The sequence below is a fragment of the Herpailurus yagouaroundi genome, unplaced genomic scaffold, assembly GCF_014898765.1.
Source record: "Herpailurus yagouaroundi ecotype Mexico unplaced genomic scaffold, PumYag 28, whole genome shotgun sequence".
NCBI lineage: Eukaryota > Metazoa > Chordata > Mammalia > Carnivora > Felidae > Herpailurus > Herpailurus yagouaroundi.
Genome location: NW_024412376.1, coordinates 135,593,787 through 135,611,369, shown reverse-complemented (window position 1 = coordinate 135,611,369; position 17,583 = coordinate 135,593,787). Strand labels below are relative to the sequence as shown.

The 17,583-nt window shown below is 39.5% G+C and overlaps 2 protein-coding genes across 4 annotated transcripts in view; one reads left to right on the top strand and one right to left on the bottom strand.

Annotated features, from left to right (window-relative positions):
* Nucleotides 1-303: 303 nt before the first annotated feature.
* On the bottom strand, nt 304-5,226 carry RPL9 (ribosomal protein L9). Its single transcript, XM_040485487.1, has 8 exons — nt 5,160-5,226; nt 4,662-4,708; nt 4,457-4,572; nt 3,837-3,932; nt 2,338-2,470; nt 988-1,068; nt 647-761; nt 304-396 (listed from the first exon to the last, which is right to left on the bottom strand). Exons 2-7 carry the CDS (start codon nt 4,705-4,707, stop codon nt 655-657), a joined length of 579 nt encoding a protein of 192 aa, XP_040341421.1. The 5' UTR covers nt 4,708; nt 5,160-5,226; the 3' UTR covers nt 304-396; nt 647-654.
* Nucleotides 5,227-5,317: 91 nt separating this feature from the next.
* Nucleotides 5,318-17,583, top strand: part of LIAS (lipoic acid synthetase) — a 16,126-nt gene continuing 3,860 nt past the window's right edge. Inside the window, exons 1-8 of one of the 3 annotated variants that reach the window (XM_040485460.1) lie at nt 5,322-5,450; nt 6,532-6,704; nt 7,654-7,747; nt 9,084-9,164; nt 11,141-11,297; nt 11,384-11,441; nt 13,610-13,738; nt 15,838-15,983. In XM_040485460.1, the coding sequence (XP_040341394.1) occupies nt 5,406-5,450; nt 6,532-6,704; nt 7,654-7,747; nt 9,084-9,164; nt 11,141-11,297; nt 11,384-11,441; nt 13,610-13,738; nt 15,838-15,983 (883 nt within the window). In that variant the 5' untranslated portion in view covers nt 5,322-5,405. Of the gene's footprint in view, nt 5,451-6,531; nt 6,705-7,653; nt 7,748-9,083; nt 9,165-11,140; nt 11,298-11,383; nt 11,442-13,609; nt 13,739-15,837; nt 15,984-17,583 lie in introns of those variants that run through there. The other 2 variants (XR_005793487.1, XM_040485473.1) reach the window with 2 other exon arrangements.

Sequence of the window (17,583 nt, the reverse complement as noted above, 5' to 3'; positions counted from 1 at the left end):
TAGCACACTACAATTACTTCTGGATGGTTTAATTGCCAAATAGTAGGAAAGGATTATCGGTTTAAGAAAAAGCCCAAATAGGGGTGGACAGGGTGGCTCAGTTGGTTAAGTGCCCGACTTCGGCTCAGGTCATGATCTCACAGCTCTGGAGTTCGAGCCCCATGTCAAGTTCTGTGCTGACAGCTCAGAGCCTGGAGCCTGCTTCAGATTCTGTGCCTCTGTCTCTCTGCCCCTCCCCCTGCTCACGCACTGCCTCTCTCAAAAATAAACATTAAAAAAAATTAAGAAGAAAAAAAGAAAAAGCCCCAAATCAGTATAGTTTTATTGCATCCTTAAAAGTATCACAAGTAAGTCTGAAAAATCATCCGGCCTCTTGCTGTCTCTGTAGCTGGACAACTGTAAAAAGAAATGAAAAATATCTGTCGATTACCATCAATACCTTTGCCCAAACAACTTCTACTCTAAATAATCTGAAACATTTAAAATTATGATTTACTAGTTCATAGTAAAAATGTATGTCAAAATTCTTATTCTGCCAAATTCACGGTGTTCCGGTAAACTTGTGTTGTCATTACAACTCCAGTTTCATATTCTAGTAAATTAAGACCTCTAAACTAAAGCAGTAAGGAAACTTATAAGAACCTACCGTAGATTTTATTCATCAGCCTGCTGAACAGTTCCTTTTTCAGAAACATAGATACCATCCAAAAATTTCCTGATATCCTTGTTTTTAACTGTTGTGGCTTGCTGAATCAAAGCAGCTATTAACAGTAAGAAAGATAAAGACAATTACACCACCAGCCAGACCCATCGTAAAAAAGTATTTTACCATATACTATACTTAAACCTATGTATCTTTGAGACAGCTTTTTATTCCAACTTCTGCAAATGAAAAAGCTCACCAACTGAACAGAATTATCATGTATTCAACTACAAGACTTAAACCAAATTCTGTAGACATAATTAGGCATAGTAAAACATACAAACCTGAGTTTGATACAAGTTCAATGTCATTTCCTTCAAGAATTAACTCATCTTTCTGGGCTTGAGATACGGAACAAGCAACACCTGAAAGAGGAGGTGTTCACATAGTGTCAACATGATATGAAATCTTCACAATATTTACTTTCAAAATATTTACAGTAGCAACTTATTCCATTTAAAATTCCAAACATCAAATCACACTTGAGATTCTGATTTATAGGACCTGACTTTTACCGAGGCAAAATCTGGTTTGTGTTCCTGCTTGAATGAACCTGTTCCAGAGTAGTTAGATTTTCAGTGATTTGGTCAAGGAGTAGAAGACGGTATGCACCTAGTGCAATTTAGCTGTGCAAAGCTGTGTTATCAAGTCTTAATTCTACTGTATATATTTGATATCGCCAAGTTTATTTTTTACTTAACAGTTCCCATTAAGTGTGTTGACCATGTAATGTTTTTGTAGACCCATTAAACTGGTATTTAGAATCCCTTCTTCCCACCCCAATGAAATCAAGAAGCATCAAGAAAGCACTAATTTTAAAATTTTCTAACATTGGGATGGCACCTGGCTGGCTCAGTCAGTAAAGTATGTTACTCTTGATCTCGGGGCTGCAGGTTCTAGCCCCATGTTTGGTGTAATTACTTGAAACTAAAATCTTTAATGTAAAAAAGAATTTTTTTAAATGCTTTTTTTTAAAACAATTTTTTTAACGTTTTTTATTTATTTTTGAGAGAGAGAGAGACAGAGCATGAACGGGGGAGGGGCAGAGAGAGGGGGAGACACAGAATGGAAGCAGGCTCCAGGCTCTGAGCCATCAGCCCAGAGCCCGACGCGGGGCTCGAACTCACGGACCGCGAGATCGTGACCTGAGCTGAAGTCGGATGCTCAACCGACTGAGCCACCCAGGCGCCCCTAAATGCTTTTATGTTTACCATGTATCAAGCCAAAACTGTTCCACATGTATTTCAATTTTAACTCATTTAACCATGAGATGGTTCCAATTTTACAGATGAGTAAAATGAGCTGCATAGAGCAGGTAATTTGCCCAAGGTTGACAAATTTAAACCTAGGCAGTGTATGCTACTAACCACTATTCAAACATTTTTTATTTTTAAATATTTCAATTTGTAAAGACTGAACACAGCTACACATCCTGAAACTACTCTAATGCGTAAGCCTTTAGGAATCCCAATCAGTAGGAGTATGGTATCAAGCCTTAACTAACACCAAGAGTTATCACAAGCATAATCAAAATGGGCAATTGAAATAAATCTGTATTTATAGCCAACCCCAAACACCAGTCTTCACAAGTAAAACAAAACATTTCTGAACCATATCTGAAAGTATGCACATACCTGGCCTCATCCGAACCCTGCGTATGTATTTCTCACCCAAAAAATTTCGGATTTCAACGAGAGAGCCATTCTCCTGAATAACAACGTTGATGGGGAAGTGGGCATACACAGACCTCATCTTGTAACGGAAGCCCTGTTAGAACAAACTATTAGCAAAGCTGAGCAATTTGAAAGACAAGAAATCCAGCTTTTAAATTTTGTAGGATGCTTACATTACACTAGAATTTAAAAATCCAACAATCCTCCCATAACACTCATTGTCATGATTTTGTAACAACAGTCACCTGTACCAAACCCTTACAAACTGTATACATCAACATGTTTTCTCTCTTCAATGGACTGTAAAGCTCTTTAAGAAAGCATGTATTTACTGCTTCCTATACCCACAGTAAACAATGCCAGTTTTTTATTTTTTATTTACTTATTTTTTTAATGTTTTTGTTTATTTTTGAAGGAGAGAAACAGAGCATGAGCGGGGGGAGGAGCAGAGAGAGGGAGACCCAGAATCCGAAGCAATCTGAGCTGTCAGCACAGAGCCCAACGCGGGGCTCGAACTCATGGAACCGCAACATCATGACCCGAGCCAAAGTTGGACGCTTAATCAACTGAGCCACCCAGACCCCCCAACAATGCCAGCTTTTTAAAATGAGAACCCCAAAGTCCTTCATCTTTGGCACTAGATTAACATTTACTGAGTTACTAAAGTATGCCAGATGACAACAAGGATTAAGACAGGCTCTCAAAGAACTTAGCCTGGTACCAAGAGGAAATACGTGAAACATGACCCAATAAGGGGTGTGATGGAGTTGAAGGACAGGATGCCATTTAAAAGGGCTGAGTTTTAATGCAGAGAAAAGCATTTCAGCAGACATGAAATTTATCTTAAAGGCTGAGAGAGGGAGTTAGAAAGAGAATAGTGACATCAAATACACTTGTAGGAAGCTCAGAAATTAGATCCATCCACCTTTTTTCTATCCCTTCAAGGAATCCTGGTGGTTAAGAGGCATACCAAGAAAATCAAAGCCTACCTTACAGGATACATTTCCTACAAAACAACCACAATCTGAAGGTGTGACTTTTATTTGTGTGGGGGGAAAAAAACACCATCAACCTACTTTAAGACCATCTGGTCTTCACCCACATATATCACTTAATCCTAAAGACCTGCAGAAGCCTATTAAAAACTGCCAACATGGGGCACCTGGGTGGCTCAGGCATTGAGCCTCTGACTCTTGATTCTGGCTCATGCCATGACCTCACACTTCGTGGGATCGAGCCTCTGTGCTGACTGCATGAAGCCTGCTTTGGATTCTTTCCCCTCCGTACTCACAGCACACTTGCTCTCTCAAAAGAAGTAATTTTTTTTTTTCCAAAATCACCTTTCCCAAGTACCGCAATAAATTACATAGTAGATGCTCTGCAGCATTTATGCTGCATGCATAAAGTACAGCTGAGAAACTTCCCCTTCCAAAACAAAGCGGTCTGATCAATCTACTTACCAATGTAACACCCTTGATCATGTTCTGTACATGACTACAGATAGTACGGACAGTAGCCAGTTCTTTTCTATTTCCCCACCATTTGTCAACACGGAGCTGTAACAGAACAGAAACTTTAGAAGATTCTTTCCAGTAGTAAGTCGGCTTGAAGAAAAATCCATTTATTCACGAGATTCTAGTATTAGCCCTAATTAAAGCACCCACACAGAAAGCCCTCAATAATTTAACTTTTTTACCACTACGTATCGCAAAAATACTGATTTTCAATTTGCATCATACTTCATTCCTAGAAAGCTAAAATACCAGGCTCACAAGAGCTGCCTGGTTCCTAAAATTTCTACAAAATAATCACAAGGAAAATAAACCTAACTTGTAACAGTATTAAAACCTCGGCGTTCATGATAACTATGATAGTAGGTACTAGTATTGAGTTTTATAATCAGAATTTCCTTTCCCAACTTCACTAACGCAGTAACACTGCAACTAGCTACACTTGTGGACACCAAATTTTAAGCTAAAACATTGAACCTGCATTCCATAACTTACAGCAACCAAATTCGGTACTATTACATCACTACCTTCCAAACAAGCAATTGATGTGCAAAAAAAAAAAGCCTCACCCTCTTCTTTTTCTTTCCAAGAAGACTGAGTTCTACATTGATGTGATTGAAGTCCCTTCGCAGGGTTCCTCTGGGTCCCTTCACAATAACGGTACGTCCCTTGAGAGTGATGTCGACTAAGAAAACAGGTTTGTGAGTCCCCCGAACAAGACAGAAGGCAGGCAATAAAAGACGTTAAAAAAAATACAAACATCAGGTCTCATACCATTTTCCGGAATGTCGACAGTTTGATTGCTGAGAATGGTCTTCATTCTGAAACACAAACACCTGGGGTTATGAGGCCGGTTCAGGCCTGTTTGTGATCAAACTACCCAGCGCGGAGCTCCACTCCTACCTGAGACTGGCAAGCTGAACCCCCGGAGAGGACACGGGAGGACCAACCAGGAGAGCAGCCCAATGCTGCGGCCTGGCCAGGAAAGAGCAGCTCCCAAACGGATATTACAAGCACAGGGGGCGAATTCCCGCTCAGAGCAACCCAAGGAGCACTATTAAGGCGGCGCCATCCCGGCAAGGCTGAGGGGCGGGTGTAGGCCTCTGAGTCCAGTACAGGGCTCGAATCCCAGCGCCACCAGATCCATATGGCGCTCGTCGCGCGGGGAAACAACCAGCATAGAGGCTCCGAGCGCCAGATTCGCGCCCCTGGCTTTCCCAGAGCCGATGGCTTCAGATTCCCCAAACCCACAAAACGCGTATACATCCTCACCTCGCAGTAGATGCGGCAAAGAGAGAGCGTCTTTCGTCATCACGTTTTTGTAGCCCGTAAGGGCTCTGCGTATGGCGTCATGAGAGCGCGACGCTACCAGGCTAAAGCAGCCAATCGCGGAGCAGGTCAAGTTCCCCCGGGTCAGTGGTAGCTCAGATTTTGTGTCATAAACCGAGCGACGGTTTGTGGATCTGTCTTTCCCGGGAATTAGTGATCCTTCGACTCTGCTAGAAAAAAAAGAGAGGGATGTCTCTTCGCTGCTGGGGCGCCGCCTGCACCCTGGGGCCCCGGGTGAGCGGCAGGGCGAGCAGGATGCGACCCTGGGGTGGAGGGGCCCCCATCTCTTCAGAGCGCCCAATGATAAGGCCCGCACTTACTGAGCGTTTACTTTTAGCCGGGCGCTGTGCTAACATTTTTCCTGTAGTGTTCCATTTAATTCTCCCGACACACCGTCAGATTGAGTCTCTGGTACTGGTTTGTTTGTAGGTCTCTCTCGCAGGCGCTGAGGGCTTGCTTACTGCTTAGCACAGTGATCTGTACCCTGTATTGGTTGGAGCATTATAGGAGCACTGCGATGAGCACCCCAAATTCCTACTTTGTGTTGGGCTCTTGTTAGTAAACACCAGGTCTGGGTGATGAGAACACAAGCCTATGCTCTAACTTTAGCGGGGGAGTGGTCGTGGAGTGAAGTAGCAATCTCACAGCACTCCAACAGCACTCATTTTAAATTGTTAAAGGTTGCATGTACTCGTGAATTTTAGTGTTTGGGCTATCTTGCACACGTTTGTGTTCAGATCTAGAAGTAAGTGTTTTGTTGTTGTTGTTTTTTATGGTCAGCAAATGTATATTGAGTGACTACCGTGAATTAAAACGTTAGGTTCGGTTTCTCGCCTTTCAGGTCTCTGAAACCAACTAAACATTATCTCTACATTTTAACACCAATGCTTATCCAAAGCCCAAATAAGAGAGACTTCTTGCAAATTTCCTTTTAAACGTCTTTAACTCAACTTAGGAGTAGAAAATTCAAAGCTGTGGCATCTCCAGTTATTGCAGTTTAAACTTTTGAAAGAATTTTAGCACTTAGGTGGGCTACTTGAAATAGTGACATATGTTAGCCAGTTCCAAAAGTTTCCAAATCTATTGTACATCTAGTAGTAAGCGGTTAGCTCTCATTGTCTTTCAGGTTTCATCTGTTCTCCTTGAGGCTTCTTTAATCCTAGATTTTAACCTTCTATATAGCGCCTGTAAATTGTTTGACATAATTTCTGTATCAGTTGTCTGGCTTTACCCCTTCTTTTAGGTATTGAAATAGGTTAAAACTAAATTATTTCAAACCCCACTAAATACATGTGATAATGAACTCTTTCTTTAGGTATTTGGAAGGTATTTATACAGTCCAATCAGAGCAGTAAGTTCCTTGCCAGAGGAAAAAAAGGAATTCTTACAGAATGGACCAAACCTTCAAGATTTTGTAACTGGTGATCTTGCAGACAAGAGCAAGTGGGATGAGTATAAAGGAAACTTAAAACGCCAGAAAGGAGAAAGGTAATTGAAATTCTGAGATAATTCCTTCATTGTGCATTATTTTCAGATATGACCAATCCTTAGATATAATTTTAATGACACTTGGTATATTTAACTAAAAATCATTAGAAAGAAGTGATAACAGACCTGGAACAGGTAAATAAGTGAAATTGTTGGAATCCTTTTCTTTGTGTCCTTTGACAGTTTTTCTTCTGTCCTTCTAGGACTTAGCCATCTTAAACCACCATCTCCCATTTTGTATTCAGCATCAGATTTCTTCAGACAACAAACATTATCACCTTGCTACTAGTCGGTTTGACCTTGATAAATTTTTCATTGTTACTGGGTGTTGACCTAACTTGTTGCTTCTCCTATTCAACGTACATATGACCTGTGAATACCTTGCTTTAATTTAAAATAATGGTAAGGGAATTTTGTACAGAGTGCAGATTGTTTTGGGACATACCTTATGCAACATCTTCTAGTTCACAAGTGGATATAAGTCTAAGGGAACCTCAGGATATGTAGTCTTCACTCCAAATTTTAGACTTTTTTCCATTTAATAACGATCATAAATTTGGAATGTAGAGCAGAAAGTACGCTTGTGGGATCTCTCCTTACTCTGAACAAATACTGAATTTTTGTCAGTGTTATTCAGTGAGGAATGAGATGTTCAACAACTTCCTCATTTTTTATTAGGACGATTTGCCTTTGCAAAAGGTAGACATGAGCATAGTGCTCTGTTAGACAGTTATGAGTGTTTTCTGAAGCAGTTTGAGCAAGTCTAAATTTTATTCTATGTTCTTACTCTTCTGGCAGAAATTATAAGAATTAACCCAGGATTGTGGGGGGGGGGGGGAGAAAAAAAACCTCTTCACCAAGAATTGTAATAAAGCAAAGTTAAGTTCAAAGCTGTGTGATTATTTGGGAACATATTTGTTAACGAATAGTTATGTTTGGCTTTCCTCAGGTTAAGACTACCTCCATGGCTAAAGACTGAGATTCCCATGGGGAAAAATTACAATAAATTGAAAAATACATTGCGGAATTTGAATCTTCATACAGTAAGTTTCAGTGTTAAATGTCCCTCTTAAGTAAAAGTCATAATGTTTCTACATATGTGTAACTTAAAAATACGGAGCACCTGGGTGGTTCAGTCATTTAAGCATCCAACTTGGCTCAGGTCATGATCTCATGGTTTATGAGTTCGAGTCCTGCATCAGGCTCTGTGCTGACAGGTTGGAGCCTGGAGGTTGCCTTGAATTCTGTGTGTGTGTCTCTCTCTCTGCCCGTCCCTCATGCTCTGTCTCTCTCTCTCAAAAATAAATAGGGGCGCCTGGGTGGCTCAGTTGGCTAAGCGACCAACTTCGGCTCAGGTCATGATCTCACAATTTGTGAGTTGAAGCCCTGCATCAGGCTCTGTGCTGACTTCTTGGAGCCTGGAGCCTGCTTCAGATTCTTGTGTCTCCCTCTCTGACCATTCCCTGCTCTCTTTCTCTCTCTCTCTCTTTCTCGTTCTCTCTCTCTCAAAAATAAATAAAAACATTAAATACATACATACATACATACATAACAAAAACAGCAAAGAAAGTGAATAAAGATGTTTAGGGATGCATCATGATCGGTAATGGAAATACATATAAAAATCATTTTCCCTGCTTGGGGCGCCTGGGTGGCTCAGTTGGTTGAGCGTCTGACTTCAGCTCAGGTCATGATCTCACACTTCGTGGGTTTGAGCCCTACGTCGGGCTCTGTGCTGACAGATCACAGTCTGGAGCCTGCTTCGGATCCTGTGTCTCTCTTTCTGCCTCTCCCCTGGTCACACTCCTCCTTCTCTCAAGAATAAATAAACATTAAAAATTTTTCAAAAAACATAGCTCATAAAAATCATTTTCCCTGCAAAAGAGACAAAAAAGTAATTGTATTTCTTAATTTCTCATTAATAGTACAAAAAAGATTTTTTTTCCTTCAACCTAGGAAATTAGGTTTTTTTTTTGTTTTATATTACAAATTAAGTACATGCTTACTAGACAGAGTATAATATTAAATATGAGATGTCATATATGCAATTCCAAATGTTAACTATACCACTTTAATTTTTTAGCATATATCCAACCAGACCTTTTCTTTGCACATATAAAATGTATACATTTATATCATTTTTATTTTAAAAATGGGATCCTTATATATATATATATATATACACACACACACATATATACACGTATATATGTATGTATACACGTACACATACAGTTTGTGAGTTTAACAGCATTTTTGAATAGTGAATTTCTTCATAAATACGTTGAAAAGAATAGACCGTTTAAAATGCTTGATCACTAATTTCTTCAATTGGTTAATATTTTCAGTTGATTGTATTCCATTCCCTTTTACTCACAGGTGTGTGAGGAAGCTCGCTGTCCCAACATTGGAGAGTGTTGGGGAGGTGGAGAATATGCCACAGCCACAGCCACAATCATGGTAAGAACACCTCAGACTATAAAGTTTTTGTCTGGAAACCGAAAGGAATATTTTATCTTTTTCCTAAAAATGTGCATGATGAATCTCTGACCAGATTTTGTGTTACATGTGAATTTATGAAAAATATGAGGGAAAAAAACCTGACAGAATAATCTAGGCTGATATGCTCTCACCCTTCTCTGAATAACTCTATTATTGATTTTTCCATGTATGTAATAGCTAATCATATGGTGCTTTGAAATATCTCTTCTGTTAACTTTTGGAAATGTTATTCATGATTGCTTAACTTTTCCTCCCCTAAACAATAATAAGCATGTATTTTTGTCTCCCATGTCCCTTCAGTTGCCTGGGGGTACAACTGCTCTTGACTGGGCTAAATTGGACTGCAGGCAATACATTGAAGTCTCAGGGTTCAGGTCCGCTCCACAGAGCTTTATTCTCTTTAGACCAGCAGCTCTCCAACATATTCTTATCATGAAGCATGGAAGAGCACCAGAGGGCAAGCCAACCATCCATGCCCATTTGAGGCTTCTGCTTGGTCATGCCTGCTATTATTCTCTTGGCCAAAGTAAGTCACACATAGCCAAGCAGACAGCAATGGAGGCAGAGACATAAGCCCCCTGCCCAGTTGGAGGCCCTGCAGGTTACATCACAAAGGGTAAAATATATAATCTTAATATGGTAGAGTAAGAATTGGTATTAACTGTGTAACCTACCATATTTATCCAGAGGGGTTTGGAGGTTGAGATGCTAGGGTTAAATCTAAATTGTGTGCAACTGGAAGTTCATACTTACTGGGAATGTCTAAGTTGGACCGGCAGGAGGCTATTTATGTGAGGAACCAAGGCTTATGAAATAAAGTTGACCATGGAGCTTATTCAGGTTACAGTTCTTGAAGGAAGGAGTGATTTTGAACACTCCATTATGGAAATCTCTTGTTTCATCCCTTGCCTGGCTCCTTTCTCCGCTGACTCGTGACTGGTTTCCGGAAAGAGGTCAGTGTTTCAATAAATCCGTTTGAGACGTTGGGACCACAGCTATGAGTCCCCTGTAAGAAAATTAAACCTAAAGAGAAGAGGATCTTTCTCTTCCAAATCTCAACCCATTACTGTGCAGCTTTGAAACTCCAGTGGCCCCAAAACATCCACAATGGCTGTACTTGGCATGTCAGAACATGGTAGTGACCTGTAGCAGCAGGAGCAGTGTCCTGAACAATAGCAGTACCCACAGGAAGCAGATTGTTAACTTTATGTGTTTTCTCTTTCATCTATTTAATAAGAAGGAGCTATGCCTTCCATTTAATTCCCACAGAGACCTGCATGTTGATATGTTAATTGAATGTTTTATTCCCTTTAAATAATTTTTATTAATAATTAAATAAGTACAGGGGCATCTGGGTGGCTCAGTCATTTAACTGTCCTGACTTCAGCTCAGGTCATGATCTCACGGTTCGTGAGTTTGAGCCCCATGTCGAGCTCTCTACTGTTGCTGAGAGCTCAGAGCCTGCTTTGGATCCTCTGTCTCCCTCTCTCTCTGCCCCTCCCCCACTCGTGCTCTCTTGTGCCCTGTCTCTCAAAAAGTTTAAATAAGTACAAAAGAATCTTTATAGACTATATGTAAGTTACAAAGAATAACAATAGGCAGCCTGATACCTCTAGTTTAAGAGTAGAGCATTAGCATTATGTTTGAACCCTACTGTACATCCTTTCCTGCTCCTGTCACCTTTTTAACTTTAATGCTATTTTTAATTCTGAGCTCATTCCCTTTTCTTTCCAGTTTTACTACATGTATTTGTATTCCTTAACTGTATTTTGTTTACATATTCTTTAACTGTATTTTGTTTACTTTGAATGTTTCAAATTTCCTATAAGCAGTATTAAACTGTATTCATTTTTTGTAACTTGCTTTATTCTCTCAACATATGTTCTTCAGGGTCATCCTTCTATTTGATTTAAATTGTAACATCTCTGTTCTAGTTGATGGGTGATACGTGTACAAGAGGTTGCAGATTCTGTTCTGTTAAGACTGCAAGAAATCCAGGTCCGCTTGATGCCAATGAGCCCTACAATACTGCAAAGGCAATTGCAGAGTGGGGTCTGGATTATGTTGTCCTGACGTCTGTGGATCGAGATGGTTAGTGTGTCATCATTGGCTCTTCCAGAAATTGGCTCTTACTAAGTTGTGACATCATCTTGAGCACTGGACTCTTTTGTTTCTAGATATGCCTGATGGAGGAGCTGAGCATTTTGCAAAGACTGTATCATACTTAAAGGAAAGGTACTTGTTTTTGCATTTGCTTGTGTAAACTTAATTTTTTTTAAGTTTATTAATTTGAGACAAAGAGAACGTGCATGTGTACATGCACAGGTGAGGGGCAGAGAGCAAGGGAGAGAGAGAATCCCAAGCAGGCTCCTCGCTGTCAGTGCAGAGTCTGATGCAGGGCTTGAACCCATGAATCGTGAGGTCATGACCTGAGCCAAAGTCAAGAGTCGGACGCTTAACTGACTGAGCTACCCAGCCACCCCAAACTTTGAGTAATTCTTTTTAACTTTCTTTCTTTTTTTTTTTTAAGTTTATTTATTTATTTATTTATTTGGAGGGGGGCGGAGAGACAGAGAGAGAATGAGAATCGGTGGGGGAGGGGCAGAGAAAGAGGGGGACAGAGAATCCGAAATGGGCTTTGCACTGACAGCAGAGAGCCCAATGTGGGCTCAGGCTCATGAACCATGAGATCACGACCTGAGCTGAAGTCAGACACTTAACTGACCAAGCCACCCAGATGCTCCTTGAGTAATTTTTTTTTTAATTTATTTTTATTTAAAAGAATTTTTTTGAAGTTTTTATTTATCTTTGAGAGACAGAGACAGAGCACAAGTGGGGGAGGGACAGAGAGAGAGAGGGAGACACAGAATCTGAAACAGGCTCCAGGCTCTGAGCTGACAGCACAGATCCCGACACGGGGCTTAAACCGATGAACCACGAGATCATGACCTGAGCTGAAGTCAGACACTTAACTGACTGAGCCACCCAGGCGCCCCGAGTAATTTTTTTAAAAAGCATAAAACTGCAGTCTTCCCAACACTAATTTTGAATAAATCATCATCTAGAAGTATATGGATGGGATAAACTCCAACATTGTTAAAATGTGCAAGCATACAGATTTTATCCATGTTTATATGCCCTGGGAAATTTACCCATAATCTACATTTTTATTAATATTTTAATCCCATCTATTTAAAAAGATTTAAAAAAGGAGTTATGTTGGGGCACCTGGGTGTTTGTTTAATTTGGTCTGATGCTTGATTTTGGCTCAGGTCATGATCTCGTGGTTTGTAGGATCAAGCCCCACATCCATGCTGACAGCACCAAACCTGCTTGGAATTCTCTCTCCCTCTCTCTCTGCCCCTCCCCGCTCATACTTCCTGTCTCTCTCCCAAAATAAATAAATAAATAAACATTAAAAAAAAAAAAACCTTAAAAAAAAAAAGGAGTTATGCTTACTTCCTACAGCTTAGTGCGAGTTGAGTACCTAGCATTTAGTAAATGTTTCTTCAGTGATTTCCCCTGTGTTTTCTGAGTTTTTTTAATAGTTTACTTTAAAAAATTCTGTTTGCAACCCACTAAATTGATTTCACAAACTACTAATGGGTCTCAACTTTACAATTAAAAATAAAAGCAGTAAGTTATAGGCTGTGTTCTTTCAACATCACTTATATGCATGAGAGGGCCTTTCCACATCTGTTCTCTCAGAAAATAGCTCCAGAAACTGCCACTGGGTTTGTGAAAAAATTTATCAGCTGTCCTAGTCATTTCTACTGCTGTCAAAGGGAACAGCACTATGACCTAGTTCATATTTTAATGCTTGAATGCATAGATAGAGTCAGAATGTAAATAGAAGATTAATGTTTAACTTGTATTTCATTTAAGCAAAGCTCATGCATGACTCAGCAATTCAGAAAATAGTTTTTAAAACTCACAGCACTTGTGAAATATTTGCCTAGAGGAAGAGAGGATGGCACTATCTGATGAATTTTTAAAGAAATCAAAATTAAAGCAATCAAATGATATTTGCATTCATGTAAGAAATGTCCCAATTTACTTTCCAAAAAATAAAAAGATATTATATATTTAATGTTTTAATATTTATATTTTAATTCCTTTAAGCAACTTTATTTTCTTAATACCTGTTCAATAAAGTATGTCTTTACTTTTTCCTGCAGTTGTGTGTTTTAACCACTATGTACATAATATTTGATGTTCAGAGTGTTTTTTCCTATAACAGTTTATTTATGAACATTTGTATGTTCATGCTTTCCTTGGCAAGATTCTAAAGATTACACTGTTGAACGAAACTGATCCTGAATGAGTACCGGTAATTTCTGTTTTAAGCAATAGATGTCAGTTTTTTCCCTCAGCTTGATACTTATTTTTTTTTTTCCCTATAGGAATCCAAAAATTCTTGTGGAATGTCTCACCCCTGATTTCCGAGGAGATCTTAAAGCAATAGAAAAAGTTGCTTTGTCGGGATTAGATGTGTATGCTCATAACGTAGAGACAGTTCCAGAATTGCAGAGGTGATTACATGTACAGAGTAACGTTGGCAAACTTAGGGACCAGAATCTGCTATATTTTCTCTTTTTTCAGGAGAGAACTTTGTATTGGACTTTTACGAAGTGAGCTGTCTTTCTTTTCTTAACAAAAGCAACATATATCTATCACAGGAAAATCAGAAAATATAGCCAACAAAAACAGCATAAACATCACCCATATTATTTCTACCCAGTAATATTGATTACTATAACCTATACGTATGGGCATATATTTATATGCATGTATGTATGTCTTGGTTCACGCACACATAATGGGCATCTTTTTGATTTAAAATAGTATCATATTGGGGTGCCTGGGTGGCTCAGTCGGTTAAGCTTCCGACTTCAGCTCAGGTCATGATCTCACAGTTCGTGGGGTCGAGCCCCGCATCAGGCTCTGTGCTGACAGCTCAGAGCCTGGAGCCTGCTTCGGATTCTGTGTCTCCCTCTCTCTGCCCCTTCCCTGCTCATGCTCTGTCTCCCTCTGTCTCTCAAAAATGAATAAATGTTAAAAAAAAATTTTTTTTAATAGTATCATATTGCCAGTGCCGATTTTTTTTCAAAAAATAGTTTTCAAAAAAAAAATTATATAAAAGCAAATTATTTTGTAATTCTAAAAAAAAAGACTTTAAAACACTTTTGGCACTAATATATGCAATAAACGATACAAAAGAAATACTCAGATGTATTGTCATTCAGAAGTAGTTTAAATCTCTTAAAAAATGGGTACTATTCTTTCTACTAATGTTAGCAGATAGAAGTATTTACAGATTGTTATCCCACATTAATGACCATATTCATATTTCAGAATGATGAAAATTATTTTAACCTTCAGGCAAGATTAATATGTTTATTTAATTTTAGTAAAGTATTTGGCAATGATCTTATTAGCTTCTACACATCATATGTATCAAAGAACTTGAAAAAAGTATGGTGGACAACCAGCATTTCCACTACAGCATAAATAAATATTAGGGAGCATAACTTAAATTCACTGGAGAAATGCTTTCAAAAGTAATTATGTTTGGTATTGTCAGTTTTGTGGTTATTTTTTTTTTAATGTTTATTTATTTTTGAGACAGAGAGAGAGACAGAGCATGAATGGGGGAGGTGCAGAGAGAGAGGGAGACACAGAATCGGAAGCAGGCTCCAGGCTCTGAGCCACCAGCCCAGAGCCCGACGCGGGGCTCGAACTCATGAACTGTGAGATCGTGACCTGAGCTGAAGTCGGACGCTCAACCGACTGAGCCACCCAGGCGCCCCTTGTGGTTATTTTTAAATCCACAAATTGGTTTCCTTTCTTCCCTGTGTATTGGTCCCTGATGAAAAATAATGACTACAGCAAGTCAGTTACACACAAAAAAAGTGCATTAGAATTCAAGTGAATGCTGGATTAACATCAGCAACTCTCTGTCCTTTTGGCCTTGTCGCCATTTAAAGCATGGTTTGGCTGCTGTTGAAGTCTAGCACACAGCCTGTTCCAACCCTGTCATTTCTCATGATACCACCACAAGTGGGTGCCAGTTTCCCTGGTTTCACTTAAGAAACATTATCCTTGCCAGTGAAAATTCCAGAATCATGCCTTTTTTACCTAAGAGATGTCAATGTTGTGTACTCACCAGCAGAGGGCAGCTTGGGCTTTAGAAAAGAAACAAACTTAAAAATTTTCAGACCTGAAATGTGGGTTCAGGTTAAATAGCTTTTCCTTTGTTCAGTTCAGAGATTTTCTTACTTCCACTCATTTCCCCTCTCTCTCGACTTACCCTCCCTTACAGTCACTCATTTTCAGCTTCAAATTCTGGTTTCTCAATGAGTAATTCCTAAACTGAATTACTTCCATTCTAGTTTTCTCTGCCACAGGTTTGAAAGGCCTTAAAAGTAGATAGAGCTAGGGGGCCTAATGAAGCCTGATACTCATTACAAAAGTAACAGCTAGATATTTGTGCACAAATGGTAGTATGGAACCATATGATTTAACATAATGTTCAGAATGTACTTTTCTGGTCTTTTAGATAGCTTGCATAACTATGTACTTAGTTGAGCTTGTGGTTATTCTTGCTAACAACAGCCCTGCTGTTTTCAAGGAAAGTTCGTGATCCCCGGGCCAATTTCAACCAGTCTCTGCGCGTACTGCAACATGCCAAGGAGGTTCGGCCTGATGTGATTTCTAAAACCTCCATAATGTTGGGTTTAGGCGAAAATGATGAGCAAGTATACGCAACAATGAAAGGTAAAGAAGTTGGAAAATGAAAACTCTTTTTCATTTAATTTGAGTAATAGCAGGAACCCTATTTTGAAGGCCCTCTTATGCCTCCTCCATAGTCTCAGTGAAAGTGCCAGTAAGAACAAAGTACAGGATATGATTATAAACAGCAGCATGAAAAGGAAAGGAAGTATGTTTCTTAGAACCTTATGGAATGATATGCAGAAAGCTCAGGATATGAAATTTATATCCCATTTTATTACCTACTCTTTCATCAAGTGAAAATATGATTTTATCCACTTTCTTGTTTAATCATTGAATAGTTTTTAAGAGCCAGACAGCTACTAGGAGCTCTGACAGGCAGTGACAATTCAAAGATGAATAAAATGAAGCCAGGTCTTTGAGGAAGAGCTTGTTGGTAACATTGTCACATAACATCATGTGCTTTGGACTCTGCTGATTCTTAGTTTTATTAGCCCATTTGCTTTGTGATTCTTGGGCTTCCAACTAGAATGGAAGTAATTCAGTTTAGGAATTACTCATTGAGAAACCAGAATTTGAAGCTGAAAATGAGTGACTGTAAGGGAGGGTAAGGGAGGGTAAATTGTAAGAAAAAAAAAACCCTCTTATTTACATGAGGATCCTTTGCCTACTTGCAGTTATATATCGATTCTAAAGGTAACAAATCCAAATAGTAATTAAAAGCTTCTCTTTGGGGCACCTGGGTGGTTCAGTTGGTTAAGCATCACTTCGGCTCAGGTCATGATCTCACGGTTCGTGGGTTCAAGCCCCGCCTCGGGCTCTGTGCTGACAGCAAGCTCAAAGCCTGGAGCCTGCTCCGGATTCTGTGTCTCCCTCTCTCTCTTCCCCTCCCTCCCTCTCTTTCTCAAAAATAAACATTAAAAAAATTTTTTTTAGAAAAAAATTTTTTAAAAACTTCTCTTTACTAGAGTAAAACTATAGTTTTACTAGAAAGATTTCAATATGTAAGTGGTTAAATCACATCCCCTAGAGCACATCTTGCACATTTGGTAAAACTTAATACAGTGCATCTGGTCTGTAATATGTGCCTTCAGGACTTTCATATACTGTTCCCTTCATCTCTTCTGTCTAACAGAGTCCTGCTCAAAACACCCTTCACCCATATTTTAGCATTTATTCAGTGGTATTCGAGTTATTTGTCCTTTCTGTTAGCCCCTCATGATTGTCTTAATCATTTCTGTGTTTTCAGTCCTTTCATATTCCGTGGCACTTTTGAATGGATAGATCTAGTCTTACTCCCCAACATCAGGATTATAGGCGAGCATAAAGTTCACACTGTTCCAAAGTCAAATTATGCTCTGGGAAATTATGCTTACATCTACAGTTTAAGCACCATAAAAACATCTGCTAATGGGGCACCTGGCTGTCTCAGTCGATGGAGCATGGTTATGAGTTTGAGCCCTACGTGGGGCCCAAAAAAATCTTGGGGCACCTGGCTGGCTCAGTAGAGCATGTGACTCGATGTTGGGGTTGTAAGTTCGACTCCCATTTTGAGCATAGAAACTATTTAAAAATAAGATATATATAGGGGCGCCTGGGTGGCGCAGTCAGTTGAGCGTCCGACTTCAGCCAGGTCACGATCTCG

What these genes read in the sequence shown, in the direction of transcription:
- RPL9 (XM_040485487.1), bottom strand. Translation starts at nt 4,707, where the DNA reads ATGAAGACCATTCTCAGCAATCAAACTGTCGACATTCCGGAAAATG. An exon ending in TGATCAAGGGTGTTACATTG is followed by an intron (nt 2,471 to 3,836) that starts GTAAGTAGATTG and finishes TTGTTCTAACAG; the next exon opens with GGCTTCCGTTACAAGATGAG. An exon ending in TGAACTTGTATCAAACTCAG is followed by an intron (nt 762 to 987) that starts GTTTGTATGTTT and finishes TACTGTTAATAG; the next exon opens with CTGCTTTGATTCAGCAAGCC.